Consider the following 14,382-nt stretch of genomic DNA (forward strand, 5'->3'; position numbering starts at 1 on the left):
CAATCTGGGGTAAATCCAGTGAAGCCATGGTTTCCTTGTTCCCTCTTTTCTCCCCTAGATTGGGCCTCTCATTCTTTAGTGTTTGGGTCCATCTTGGAACATTGTAGTTATTACCACTCTTCTACACTGGCAAATCCTGTGATGTCTGAGTGCTCATGAACCCACAGTGTGAAACAGTTGTGGGTTTCACAGCGTATCTGCTGCTGTGCCTTCTCCCTCTTATGATGCCCCAAACCACAAATCCACAGGTTCTCAGTGTCATATTCACAAGAAAGTCTTTTGGCTAGTACCCTCTCCTAGTTGAGTTTTTTGAGGAATCTATAAGTCTTCCTAAGATTCTTTTGTCTATTTATTGTATTTAGACATTTCTAATGTACTCTCCAGTGCTATGACAGTATAAAGAATTCTTCAGGGCTTGTCACCTTCCCAGGAAACCCAAAAGGGCAGCAGGTTACAGGACTCTTTAACTCTGAGAATTTCAAATTTATACCGGGTCATCTGTTCTCCTTTCGAATTCAGAGAATCTTTATCTTAGATGGGAGTGATAAAAAATGAAGTCCTCCTCATCACATATTCTTCCAAATATCTCTGCCTTACTCTTTTGAAACTCAAAAGCGAAGACATCTTTGTTCTCTGATTCTACTGGGGCAACTCCCATTGAGGACAATAAGTCACCTGCCTAATGATTTAAATGCTGAAAAGGGTAATAGAAAGTAGAAATAGCAAGAATAGAGATAGCATTCTCTGCGATGCTCCTGAACAGTCGTTTAATGATGGTGTTATTGAGCCCCTATCAGTAGAGCATATACTTGTGGAGGTTTTCTTATTGTGGCCACACAGTTGTGTTAATTATTCACCAGTCTCCCTCATCCTGCACCTCTGATTAGTAATACACATCAGAAAGACAGTGGCTAAGAGATAGGGACTACCATGCACAGCTAAGAGAACTGATTTATTATATAGAAGTCTCCTAAAAACTCAAATTACAAGCCACAAGTCTCTCAGAGCAAGGAAAGTTATAAAAATTACTGGCTGTCCTACTACACTGCAAAGAGATGAATGCCACCTTTTCCTGAGCTTGCTTCTTTATGTTGCATTTGTGGCATAAACTAAAATCATGGGTTTGGTAGGGATCAAAAGATTACTTTTAGATATGTCCAAAAAGGAGAGAAGTCTTTCTTTCGAAAGCTTAAAGTAGATTCCACAACCCTCCATGGTGAATTTGTTCAACATTTCTCTGACAGGAAACATATTCCTTTAAAAAAAAAATCATGTAGTTGCTAAAGAACAGTTTTGACCATTATTTTCTAAACAGATAGGAAACAGTGATCAGCATGGTTTGTGGGAAAAACCTTACTATACCTGTAGGTCATTCCTGGAGTTTTCAAGAGGCTGGTATAGTAAAACAAAATAATGATAAAAACAATGCAATAGATATTTTAAATATTTTAATATTTGTAAAGCTAAATATTGGAGGTTTATGTTGTAAAACTGACCACTTAGGAGAAAAGACTAGAAGAACAAGGAGAAATCTCCATCATTATTAAAACATTTGTTAACTGTGTAATAGTATGTGAAAGGTATGATACTAGTTGCTGTGCAAAAAGTTCAGAGATCATTGTTGTATGTATCTGTTAGGTTTTGTTGTATAGCAAAATACTCTTAAATCAGTGGTTGAAAAGAGCAAACATTTATTAGTTCTTAAAGTTCTGAGGGTTGATTGGGTGGTTCTTCTGGTCTGTGACAGCCAGGTCACAGCTCACTCATGTTTGGTGCTTGGCAAGCTGGTTGGTCTGGGGGCCTCATTTATATGTGTGGCAGTTGTCTCAGTGCAGGCTAGGGAAATGGGACTATTGGGGTACTGGTATTATTCAAATGGGACTATTTGGGTACTGGTATTTTTCTATTTCCAGACATTAGTTATTAGTTACAAAACTAATTTTGTAATTAGTTTTGTAATTACAAAACTAATCATCACCCGGCAAGCTAGCCTGGGCTCATGCACTTGGTGGGAAAAGGATTTCCAGCATCACGATATGCCATGCCCCAATGACAAGACTACTCAAGCCTCTCTGTGCATGTTTGCTAATAGTCCATTGGCCAAAGCGACATACCTAGCTTTAAACCTCTCACAGAGGTGTAAATTATATATTCTTGTTGTAAAAAGGCTGAAATTCTAACTAGGGTTCAGATAAATACTCAGATTCAGTATTGGGTATCTCTTTGGGTCCCAACAGTGGAGTGATAGAGTATAACTCAGTGATAAGGGGTGTGCAGAGAGAGATTAGATAAATTTGTGGCCATGAATCTCCTTCATCATGCATCTTTTTTTATAGTTATCATGAGGCAATAATTCCAGCTGTATTTGAGTTGGAAAGACGGTCAAAAGCACCTATAGATTTTACACGTCTGTATCGTTTTTTTGCTTTGCTACTGAACAGAAAGTGTACAAATCCAAAGCATTTACAAGTCAATGCATTAGCTCAAAATGAAGACAATTTTGTAACTAATACCTGGAATGTATTAGTTTTAGTAATTAGTTTTAGTAACTAGTTACAAAATTAGTTTTGTAACTAATAACTAATGTCTGGAAATAGAACAATACCAGTACCCCAATAGTCCCATTTGTCTCTTCTCCCAACATCGTCCCACTCTCCTCCCCAAAGGTAACCACTATCCTGATTAGGTCAGTTTTACTGTTTTCCTATTTCATATAGTTGGGATCATATAGCATGTATTCCTCTGAGTTCTTTCATCAACATTTATGTTCTTTACATTTATCCATGTTGTTGAACACAGCTGTGGTTTTATCATTTTCATTTCTGTATAGCATTCCACTGCATGAATACATCACAAGATTATTTATCCATTCTACTGTTGATGAATGTTGGGTTGTTTCCAATTTTTGGCTATTATGAATAATGATATTCTGAATATTCTTGTACTCGTCTTTTGGTGCATATTTGTACACATTTCTGTTGAGAAGAAAGGAGATTGAAATGTTTGTAGTGTTCTTACTGTTTAAGTACCTAAGTACGTAACATGTAGTGTTTTGTTTTTTTTTTTAACAGCTTTACTGAGGTATAATTGACAAATAAAATTGTAAGACATTTGAAGTGTGCAGTGATGATTTGATACACGTTTACATTGTATAAGACTATCCCCCCATGGAGTTATCTCTTACCTCACATATTTATCATTTTTGTTTGTTTGGTTTTTTTTGGTGAGAACATTTAAGTTCTGTTCTCTTAGCAAATTTTATTTATATAATACAATGTTATCAACTATAGTCACCATGTTATACATTAGGTTCTTAGACCTTATTCATCTTATAGTTGAAAGTTTGTACCCTTTTACCACCCTCCCCCTATTCAACGTGCAGTATTCCACTGCCCTGTTGAGCACTTAGGAGTGAAATTACTGGCTCATAGGGAACATGTATGCTCACATTTAGCTGATATTGTCCAACAATTTTCAAAACTGACTTTACTCACTTACACTCCCATCACTTCTGCACTTTTTTTCCCCTTAACACACTTTTATGCATACATCTTTACCTTCATTTTGGTGTCTTAGGTTTGAAGCTAATGCATTCTTACCTTCTATTTTCTCTTGCTCTACTACAAAATACTTACATTTGGACTCCAATTAGGTTAACAATAATTGATCCTGCATTTAACATTTCATAAAACCCAGAGGATCCCGAAGTGTATCAAATCATTCTGCCTAGCAATAAATCAAAATAATCTGTTTGCCCATTCACTCATCAAATGCTTATTGACTACCTATAAGAGATAGATTTGAACCTGGGGACACAAAGGAATGTAAAATTGAACGTCTGACCTCCAAGGAGTGTCTACAGTAGTAGAAGACGCTTTTTCATTAGTACTGCTTGTTCCTCTCCAGTGCCTCCCGTCTCTCCTATCGATTCTCCAATACTTGCCTCCAGCCTAGGCGAGAAATGCAGCGTCTTTCATTAACCACAAACACAACTTTCCCTCCTCTCTCTTTTCCCTCTTTGGACAACTATAATTAAGAATTTTGTTTCTTCCTTTTTGGACAGAAAATAATATTAAGGACATAAGGAAAATTGTTCTCAAAACTTGAGGAATGGCAATATTTACTTTCTGCGTTTTTTCTATATTTTGAGGAAGCATCTCTGTGTATTATGGGGTTTTCAGGCTGCATTTATATTCTGTAAGAAGATTGCAAATGTTTGAAGTCTTCTTACTGTTCAGTATTTCATATTGTAAAATGATCAGGAGAATACATTAGTTGTAAAGGTAATGAGCTCAAGTATCCTTGTGGTTTAAAGGAGGCATTACAGCTCCCAAAATAGCTGCAGTTAGTCCTTTTCACTGGTAATATGAAACCAATTTTTGTTTGTGAACTGACTTGTTACATCTGTGCAATACATTTCAAAGCCCAGGAAGAGTGTTGTAGGAAAAGTGAGGTTCTGTTATAAAAATAGAGCACTAGTAATAAAATTAACCTCATTTAAAATCACTCATTTAGATATTTCCGTGAAGTATTAAGAGCCGCCCAAAGGTCCTTTTTTATATTTTTCACAGGTTGTCTTTATGGAGTATATATTTATTTTCATCTATACTCAAAAGGAAAGGCTACATGCAGAAGTGGGTAAGCAAAAGTATAGTGTGGTGGGAAGAGCTGTCCTTGTCACCCAAAACTGCCGAACAACAGGAATCACCCTGAATTAATACAGATGCTTTTAGTGCAAGTGGTACAAATCCAAATCAAAGTAGCTTAAATAGAAAAGCGAATTCATTGGCTCATATAACTTGTAAGTCTAGCGCCAGCCACACTTAAATTTATTTAGGGACTCAAAATTATTAGGACTCCTCCTCTATCTGGGCACTGCTTGCTTTTGAGTTGTACTCATCCTCTGTACTGCAGATTGGCTTTTTCCATGGGGCAGTGGATGCTCTAGCTTCAATAAACACCTTCCTTGCTCTGTGTGCCCTTAGATATGGCCCTGTGTTTCATGTACCAAACTGAAAAACTACTGGAGAAGCTCTGAGTGGCCCAGCTTAGGTCACATGCTCACTCGTGAACCAATGGCATTGCCCAGGGGGATCAGGTACTTTGTATGGCCAGGCCAGGGAGTTCTTTCTTTGGCAGGTTTACCAGAATTATCTGATCAGAGAGAAGGAATAATCCTCATACAAAAACAGCGAATGTTCAGTACAGCCCTCATAAGGCTTTTATGACCATATATCGGTCGTAAAAACAGTGTTAGAGGGCCTTCCCTGGTGGCGCAGTGGTTACGAATCTGCCTGCCAATGCAGGGGGCACGTGTTCGAGCCCTGGTCCGGGAAGATCCCACATGCCGCGGAGCAACTAAGCCCGTGCGCCACAACTACTGAGCCCACGTGCCACAACTACTGAACCCTGTGCGCCTAGAGCCCGTGCTCCACAATGAGAAGCCACTGCAATGAGAAGCCTGCGCACCGCAACGAAGAGTAGCCCCCGCTCGCCACAACTAGAGAAAGCCCGTGCGCAGCAACGAAGACCCAACACAGCCAAAAATAAAATAAAAAATAAAATATATTAAAAAAAAAAGTGTTAGAGAAGGGTAGCTCTCTGATTAAGCAAAACGGGTACTATATAAAGTATGGGACTCATAAGGACTCCTAATTCATACCAGATACTGTTCCAGGATTTTTTCTAGGAGGGAAACCGACGCACGGGAGATTCAATCCCATTTGCCCAATCATTTAGGTCTTGTAATGCACGAAATTACTGATTAAATGACTAGTTAATTCACTTTAACAACCATTTGACTGTCACTGAAGTGTTTGATCAAAAATTAAGGTATTTGGATATTGGATAATCTAATTCTCTAATATGGGATTAAAAATAATACAATAGTCACAGCTGGTTGTTTTCCATTCCTAAAATGTGTTGGTTATAATAAACAGCTACAACAAGAAACCAGAACCTATATGAGACAATCATTTTAACAGGCTAATCATGCTTCCATTTGCAGAAAATCTACTTTTTAAAATGTCAACCAGAATGTGTTCTGTTCTCTATTAAATGGTGAGTTCCTCATTTAAAACAAATCTCGCCCTCACAAAAACAAGAGGGCTGTATAAGTAGACACAGCTTTATATGAGTGGAAGACAGTGAAGTTCCCACAATAAACACTATCATTGTGATTCACTGAAGAGTATTTCCTAAGTGCTACATCTATGGCCGTGGTCATCAGCTAGAGATGATTTTGCTTCCAAGGGCCTATTTGGCAATGTCTGGAGACATTTTTCATTTTCAGGACTGGGAGGCTGGTACTACTGGCATCTAATAGGTAAGGCCAGGATGCTGCTAAACATTCTACGATGTACAGGACAGGCCCCCAAACCAAAGAATTAACTAACCCAAAATATCAATAGTGCTGAGGTTGAGAAACCCTGGTCTATACAAGGTACAGACAGAAAGGCAATGTTTAAGACAAAACTCCTGCCACTGACAAAGGTATAATCTACTTAGGTGGGGTAAGACAAAAAATAAAAACGATCTCATTGTATGATATACAAGTGCTAATTACAAGGCGTTTACTATGTGTGCCTTGAATTGCATCAAGCGCTATAGAAGAAAAAGCCATTGTTGGGTTCTACAGCAGAGCAACCTTCAAGTTAGTAGCAAGGTGGATGTGTGTTGAATCTTGAAAGATTTGGATGGGCAAACAGAAAAGGATATTTTAGGAGGAGGGTAGGAGGGAGGCAGAAATCCAGAGAGGAGAAAGGGTAGTATCTTTCCAGGGCAGTAAATAACCAGCTCAGCTATAGCAGTGTTTGTGTGACAGGGTAACCTTAAGAAAAAACCGATTTCACCTGTCATGTGTGATCACGTAGTGGATAGAGTTCTGGCTTTGCCATGTCTTAGCTGGGCAGACATGAGCGTGTGAGCTGTAAAATTGGGATAGCTCTTACTTTTTGGTTGTCGTTGTAAAAATTAGGTACTCTAAAATGTCTGCCACAAAGTAGTGCTCAAAGGATGGTCAGCTGCTAGAACCAACATTAAGAAAGACAAATGGAACTTGAACTTTAAAGAAACGCTAGAGGAGTCATCGGACTTCAGTGGATAAGGTGAGGACTGGACGAAAATAATGCTTTAGATTAAACTGAATCTAGATAGATGGTATATAGGTGGTCACTGCACTGATTTTTCTGGATAGCTAACATTTTTCAAAGTATAAGTTTTTATTTTTTAAACTTGATCTGGTTTTCCCACAAAAATTTAGGCTCAATTGAAAACAGGTCCCCTGTTTGTGTGTCCTCTTTGCTATATCCTCAGAACAGTAGTACCTGGCATACAGTAGATGACCAATAAGCTATTGTCCAAGTCCAGCCATAAGTAAAAAGGGCCAAGACTATGGTGGTGTCAGAGTGGGAAGATAGGGACATTCGCAAAGACTTGCAAAAGCAATATTGACAGAATTTGGCAATTTGAGGATGGGGAACAGCTCTGAAAATGCAAAAGTGACAGGAAATTGGTGGAAGCATTTCAGAGTTAAGTTGGAAAAGATGCAGATCTGAGGAAAAATGGATTGTATTTTGGATCCATGACATTATGGAGAATAGGCCAGTGAAATGCAGAACTGAAACTTGACACAAGTTTTGGAGTAATGTAGCTAGAGGGGATTGCTGAGATTAGCAAAGTAAATGAGGTTTCTCAAGAAAGATGAAGGGCCTATTCTCCAACTATTATGAGAGCAGAAACTAAAGCTAAGATCTTCTTTGTATAATAAAAGTGTTATTTCAAAATTAAGTGAAAGATCGTTTTTGAGGGTTTAGAGTGGAATCACAAACCAGCTACTCGAAAGCTAATTTACCTTAGAGACTGCTTTCTTTGGACCTTCAATAAACTTTGGGCTGTTTTAAACTTACTCAAAGTCATTGTCAACATTAAACAATCAAAAGCTACATACAAATTCTTATTCTTTAATCCTCTTGAAAACCGGGCAGATTTGTCAACCTCAGCCTACGACACAATTGGGTGGAGCTGGGCACCTATTGCTGCCTTTAAATGACTCCAGTTTACCGCTGCATTTGATTGTTTCAGCCGTGTGATCCACCTGGCCCTGTAGGTATTTGAGTTTGCAGTTCTTGGTCTAGTGGTACCATGTCAGTACACTGATAGTACAAACTGTTAACGATGAGCACTGAGTGCCAGGCACTGTTTTAAGCATGCCACAGAGATCATTTACTATTTGAGGGAATTACAATTATTAAACCATATTACAGATGAGAAAACTGAGACATAGAGGTTAAAGGACCTGTCTGAAAAGTTAAAAAAAAAAAAAAAAAAAGGACTGCCTGAATGAAGGTCAACAACCAGCAAGTGGTAAAAAGTCAGACTTACATGTGCAGTTAGCCAAATAGTATTCAATTTAAATGGCCATAAATTACTCTATATGAACCTGAGTCTTTTTCTAAAAGAAAGCCTGTGCTCTTCTGTACGTACACACAGACATGCACACCCTATGTGACTTTGGCTAGTTGAGTATCTCCTTTCTTCTTCTACCTGTGCAAAGTTGGCCTAAGGTGAACTCAACAGTTTCATCCCTCCCCACAACGCATGGTCTTGCGTGGTGAGGATGGTGAGTCATAGTGGTAAGGAGATGTCCACACATTTATCTCTAGAAAACATACAATGCATAGATAGGACTAACTTCAAGAAACATATGTTCTAACTGGAGATACGCAACGTGCTCAAAAGTTTTTAAGGACATTTAAAAAGAAACATGTGGGTGGGTATAAATAGAAGTTGTAGAACATATCCAAGGCTGAAAGGCTGAGGGGACCCAAGAGATCAGAATAAGGAGAGCCAGGAAAACCACTTGCAAGTGTTTCAGTTAGGGTTTGGAAGTGTGCACACGAAGATGTCCACCTGAAGGGAACAGAGGTTTCCTAAAGGTCACACCAGGCACTCCGGGTTCTCTCCTAAAATATCAGCGGACATTAAAGTTTGCTTGACTGAAGAAACATCCAGTGGAATAAACATGGAACAGAATGAAAGAATTTGAAAGGTCAGAAAGGACATCTGACTACATTGGAAAAAGTGAGAAAAGGATTAGGAAAAAAGGATCAGGGTTCTAAAAGATCTTGATGAATGAAAGCATATAATTATAAGGTAGACATGAATTAGAGGGGAAAAAAACACACCAGTTGAGTCAAAATGACAGTGGCATAAACAAAGTATTAAAATCAAGAACAAAAAAATTCCCTCATAAAAAAAATTCACTCATAACTATCAGAGATAACGAAAACTTTTTTTCCCCTTTCTGACAACACATTTGGGAAATGTGAAATCAGGGGTATAAGAAGCTGGTTGCTTAAATTAAAAGAATATATACATCTGGAAAAGAAGTACTAAAATAGGAGAGAAATGATAGAGAATTACTCTTTGTCACACATTGACTCTAGAAAAATCCGTTAATTTTCTGTGTAGCTATTTAAACACAATCCTTTTTTAACACTGTATCACAGATGACATATAACAGAGCAATCATGAGTCAGTCAATGAACCTCAATTTTCTCCTAAGTCTTTGCTAGATGCTGGGGAAAAAGAAAACCAGTATTTGTTAAATGCCCACTTTGTGCTATGTATTACTACAGGCCTTTGACTGCTTTATTTCATTTAATCATCACTATAACTGTGTAAGGTGGGCACAACAAACTTAAAAAAAATGTTTTTTGAGGTATAGTTGATTTACAATGTTGTGTTATCTCTGCTGTACAGCAAAGTGACTCAGTTTTACACATACATTCTTTTTTATATTTTTTCATTATGGTTTATCCCAGGATATTGAATATAGTTCCCTGTGGGCACAATAAACATTTTAAAGATGAATGTGAAGGTTGGAGAGATGAAATAATTTGCCCAAGTCCACACAGCTGGTAGGTGGCAGAGCTGGTACTCAAATATTACTTCTCTCAAGCTGGAATAAAGTTTATCTGGGTTAAAATCTGGTCCTGCTATATACCAGCTTTGTGGCCTGAACCTAATTAACCTCTCTGGATTTCACTCTTTTCTTCTGCAATACAGGAAGACAAAACCAATTCTCAAAGGGTTGTTTTGTGGAAATTAGTTTATTCATTTGTTCATCTATCAAATGATGGACCACAGAACAAGGAAGTGAAGAAATGAGGGAGGGGGTAACATTAGAACAAAGTCAATAGCTCTAAAGTTGTGATGAAGTAAAAAAGATTGCTAGAATAGCAGCATTAAAGCAGATGAGCTGGATGGGCAGGGGTCAAAGTATAGTGCCTGAAGGAGAGTTTTCAGAGGTTGTATGGATTTTGATGTCAACATGAAGGAGATGACCACAGGAGTAGGTGGCTAAGGATGTGAAATGTAGGGATGGGGGAAGAGAACCCTGGAGGCAAGGAAGTTGCGAAACTGAAAAACAATGAGCAACGCATGCAAAGTATCTAGAACTCAGGTGATCCTTACAAAATGCTAATCCTGAAAAGTAAAAAATTAGACATAGCAAACATATTTCTTGTCTGCATATTAAAAAGGATGAAAGTGAGAAACCTGCCTGAGTGGCAGGCAGTGGACGGGAACACATATTTGATGCTATAGAAATGCATCGAGAAGGCAAACAGTGCAATTTCCCACCCAGGCTCTTATTTATTATGTCCTGATATGACTCCCTTACACTTTAAATACATCTGCTTGAAGGTACTTAAGTGTTCCGTTAACTGCTTTTGTAAGAGTAAATAAAATCGTGAAGAGTAAAAAAAGCTGAATTAAGTACAACAGGAAACAGTTAACAGTATGCAACAATGGTATGTTATTTTAAGAATATTAAGCAACCTCCTTACAACTTCATCTATATTATTAATTCACTTAGCAGTTCCTTTCCTGTTTTAAAATACAGGAACATATCCAATCCATGTTGAATGATATCTATTATCATCTGTTGATAATTACTATCTGTTATCAGTTTATTGGGATTCCAATTAAAGAGACTTAACTATATTTATAGAGAAAAAAATAAATAATTTTAACAATTAAAAAAAAAAGTACAACAGGAAATATTAACAAAACTTTCCAGGCAATATTTATTATAAATAAATATCTATGCCTCAGCAGTTCCTTCTGCCTTGGTTCTTCCCACAGCAAACACCACCTTATGAGATATCTTCTCTGTCCTTCCTATGTAAAATCATCACCCCCCGCCCCCCTCCATTATCACACACTCTCTCTTCTTCACATCATTTATTACCACTGGGTACACTTACATTTCTTTGTTCATTGTCTTTCACCATTCTCTCTCCCAACTATAAGAGTTGAGACTTTGTTTCTTTCATTGTTTTACCTCTAATTCCTAGAACAGACTTGGGCACACAGAAGCTCATAAAAGTTACATTAAAAAAAATAGTCTACTTTAATAACTCTTTAAGGTCTTAAGTACTCAGTAAAAAGAATGGTTTCCCATTTTTACATTTAGAAAAGAAATTATGAACTAAGGTTAAAGTGAAGAAAATAAAATTTCTAGTCCACTGTTTTTTCCTTGTTACCACCTCTAAAGATAAATGTTTAGTTAAAAAAAAAAATTAACACTTATTTATTTCCTTTAGGGCTTACAGCCTATGTGTTCCTTAAATCCAATTTGCTGAGCTTCACAGTTCTGTGAAATGTACTATGTCTGTGATGGTCCATTGTAATCACAACCCACCACCTTCTAACCACCAGACATGGAGAAAGTGTTGAAAAGAATTTTTCCAAGCTGCCATATTCCATTTAATACTTTGGGGGACAGAGGAAGAGGAGGAGGAGAGCATAATATTTCTTTACTGACATGGACTTTATTGTTACTTATACTCAAGTTTTTAAATAACAAAAATAGAAGACATTTTGAATCAGAGTACGTCTCAAAGCGAAACATTAAAATGGTGGTCCCATTACTCTTGAACCTGGATACTGGCTAAAATGGATTTTATGTACTTTTAAGGTGAACAAGTACAAGTAGTCTATTTAGTAAATAAGGTTAAATGTCTGTCAGCAGATCTAAAATTTCAGAGGCAATATTTTATTTCAAAAGTAATAAATAATACAGTCACATATTAAATGGTGAGAGTTACAATGATAGAAACCCTTAAAATTCTTATAAAAAAAACTAGAATTATTTCACAGTTAGTCTTGCCCACATTTCTCATGACTGTATGTTTTCCGGTGATCTATTAATCCAAATTAAAAATTAAATACATATTAACTTACCAACAGTGATATAACTTCAAGGCTGAGAAAAAGCACTAATCACAAAGAATTTCAATTAAACGTTCATCTAACAGTCCAGAAAGAGATGTTATCGAGAGAAGTCCTAATTATAAATCAGATAGCTGTGTATCTGTTTAAAGACTAACATACACCTAGCTTCACCAAAACACTTCCGGAAAAAACTACACATACCTATTTTGCTCAAGACATAATATGAAACTTAAAATAATTCCTCTACTTTAAAAAAAGCATGACTCCTAAGAAAGGTTCATAGCATCTTATTAACAAAGCAAAAATGTTAACCTGAAATGGTTCATCTATTTTGGTCTTCAGTTACAAATAAAAAGTCACTAACAATTTATTATAATAATTCTATGAACAACTGGAAACATTATCAGAAAAAAAATTTTGTCAATGAAAAAAATCACTGATTCAATGAGCATTTGATCATTTTATTAACAAAATATTGGCAAGAATTACATCCCTCTCTGGTGAAACTTTTCAAATAATTTTATGTGGAGGGCCTTGAGATGTATCAATTACAAAACATTTTTTTAAATGAAAACATTTTTTAAATGTACAAATACAAACCAGTACTTTATACAAGAATTCTCTACAAAGTTTGTCAATCAATGTAAAAAATAATTTGTTTCAACTGAATATAAGGCATGTTCAGTTTCTGTAATTTTGCAGAATTATTTTTTTTGCTTTGTTGGAGACTTTTCTCTTCGCCGGTCCTGATTTTTCTTTGATTCTCTGGATTGTTCAGAGTATTGGCTAGATTTTTCCCATCGCCTCTCAGCACCATTCTGATACCTATCTTCATCACTTCTAGAGGCTGAATGTTTTTTATCCTTTTCTCTTGACTTGGACCTATCCTTTCTTCTAAAATTCTCACTGTCCTTATTTCGGTATTTGCGCTCATTTTCAGAGAAAGAATTTCTTCTCTCTCCTCTTTTCTTTTTGGGATCCCCAAGATTATGTTCCAAATCCATGTACATTTCTTGCTCTCTGTCCTTCATGGCTCTGCTGTAGCTGTTTCGCTCAGAAGGAAGCCCTCTGTCTGAAGTGTACTTTGTTACGGGATCTCTTGAATCTCTGTCTCTGGGTTTCTCTGACCTCCTTTCTCTCTCGGTCCTCGTTTCCTGGTGCCGTTGCTCTGGTCTCCTTTCTTCTTGTTTCCTATCATTCGTGTGTTGTTTCCTGATCAATTTATTTACTTCTTTCCTTCTGTGGTTCCCTTGCCCCTTCTTTCTTACATCTTTATCTGCATGTGTAAAATGAAATATAGTTAGCTTTCATTTTAGTCTTAATTTCACAACTGAAAAATCACACTTATTGACGCATTATAGGTTTACTAATTCAGACAAACTGGATGCAGAGCCAAATTGACTGAATGCAAAGTCTGATGACAGAACATTATACAAATAGTGTAATTTTTAAGAATATACAATATATTAACTGAAGTACTGCTTTGATCCTTAACTCAAAAGAGTAAACAAGAACTTTAAATAAACTATAGCAAATGTAAAAGTTTTAATGAAGTGACTAAAGTGGTACATTTCCACTCACAAATTTTATCCAAAACATAAATTCCAGCCCACATGCATTATGTCATATGAAATATTATGTCAGATCTCGTACATAATTAAAATGCAATGATCATACATGCCAGCAACATCACTTCCTAAAAGGTGCGTTGAGCAGGATGACTGGGTTTGTGTAATGATATGAATATGTATTTTTCAAGTGAAAACCTCTGCCTACAGAAACGATAGTTCTGCTATTAGAGAAGGACTAACTGTACTAGCAAAGAGAAGCTATATTGAGATATAATCATAGGCTTTATGAGAGCCACAAAGGCTTGATTTCTGAGAAAACTCCTCTAAGAAGGCCTTGAAACTTTTAATTTTATTGATATGATCACAAATATAAGTATTAATTACAATGAAATATCTTACCATTTTAAGCTATAAAACACATTTAATCACTATATCTGTGTTATTTAGTTTGGGTACATAATCAAAGGTACTGAGATGACCACAATTTCTGTCAAATTCATATGAATACAAAAAGAAGAAACTATGGTGGAAAGTTGCCTACCCTTGTCCTACCTCCACCCAAACCTCAGTG

At 36.7% G+C, this 14,382-nt stretch overlaps 1 protein-coding gene across 4 annotated transcripts in view; it reads right to left on the reverse strand.

Annotated features, from left to right (window-relative positions):
- Positions 1 to 12,603: 12,603 nt before the first annotated feature.
- The window catches only part of CWC22 (CWC22 spliceosome associated protein homolog), a 64,242-nt gene continuing 62,463 nt past the window's right edge, over positions 12,604 to 14,382 (reverse strand). For all 4 annotated transcript variants that reach the window (XM_061185488.1, XM_061185512.1, XM_061185505.1 and 1 more), the window contains one exon: positions 12,604 to 13,516. In XM_061185488.1, coding sequence (XP_061041471.1) covers positions 12,945 to 13,516 — 572 coding nt within the window. In that variant the 3' untranslated portion in view covers positions 12,604 to 12,944. The remainder of the gene's footprint in view (positions 13,517 to 14,382) is intronic.

This window comes from Eubalaena glacialis, chromosome 1 (genome assembly GCF_028564815.1).
Source record: "Eubalaena glacialis isolate mEubGla1 chromosome 1, mEubGla1.1.hap2.+ XY, whole genome shotgun sequence".
In the NCBI taxonomy this organism is placed as follows: Eukaryota; Metazoa; Chordata; class Mammalia; order Artiodactyla; family Balaenidae; genus Eubalaena; species Eubalaena glacialis.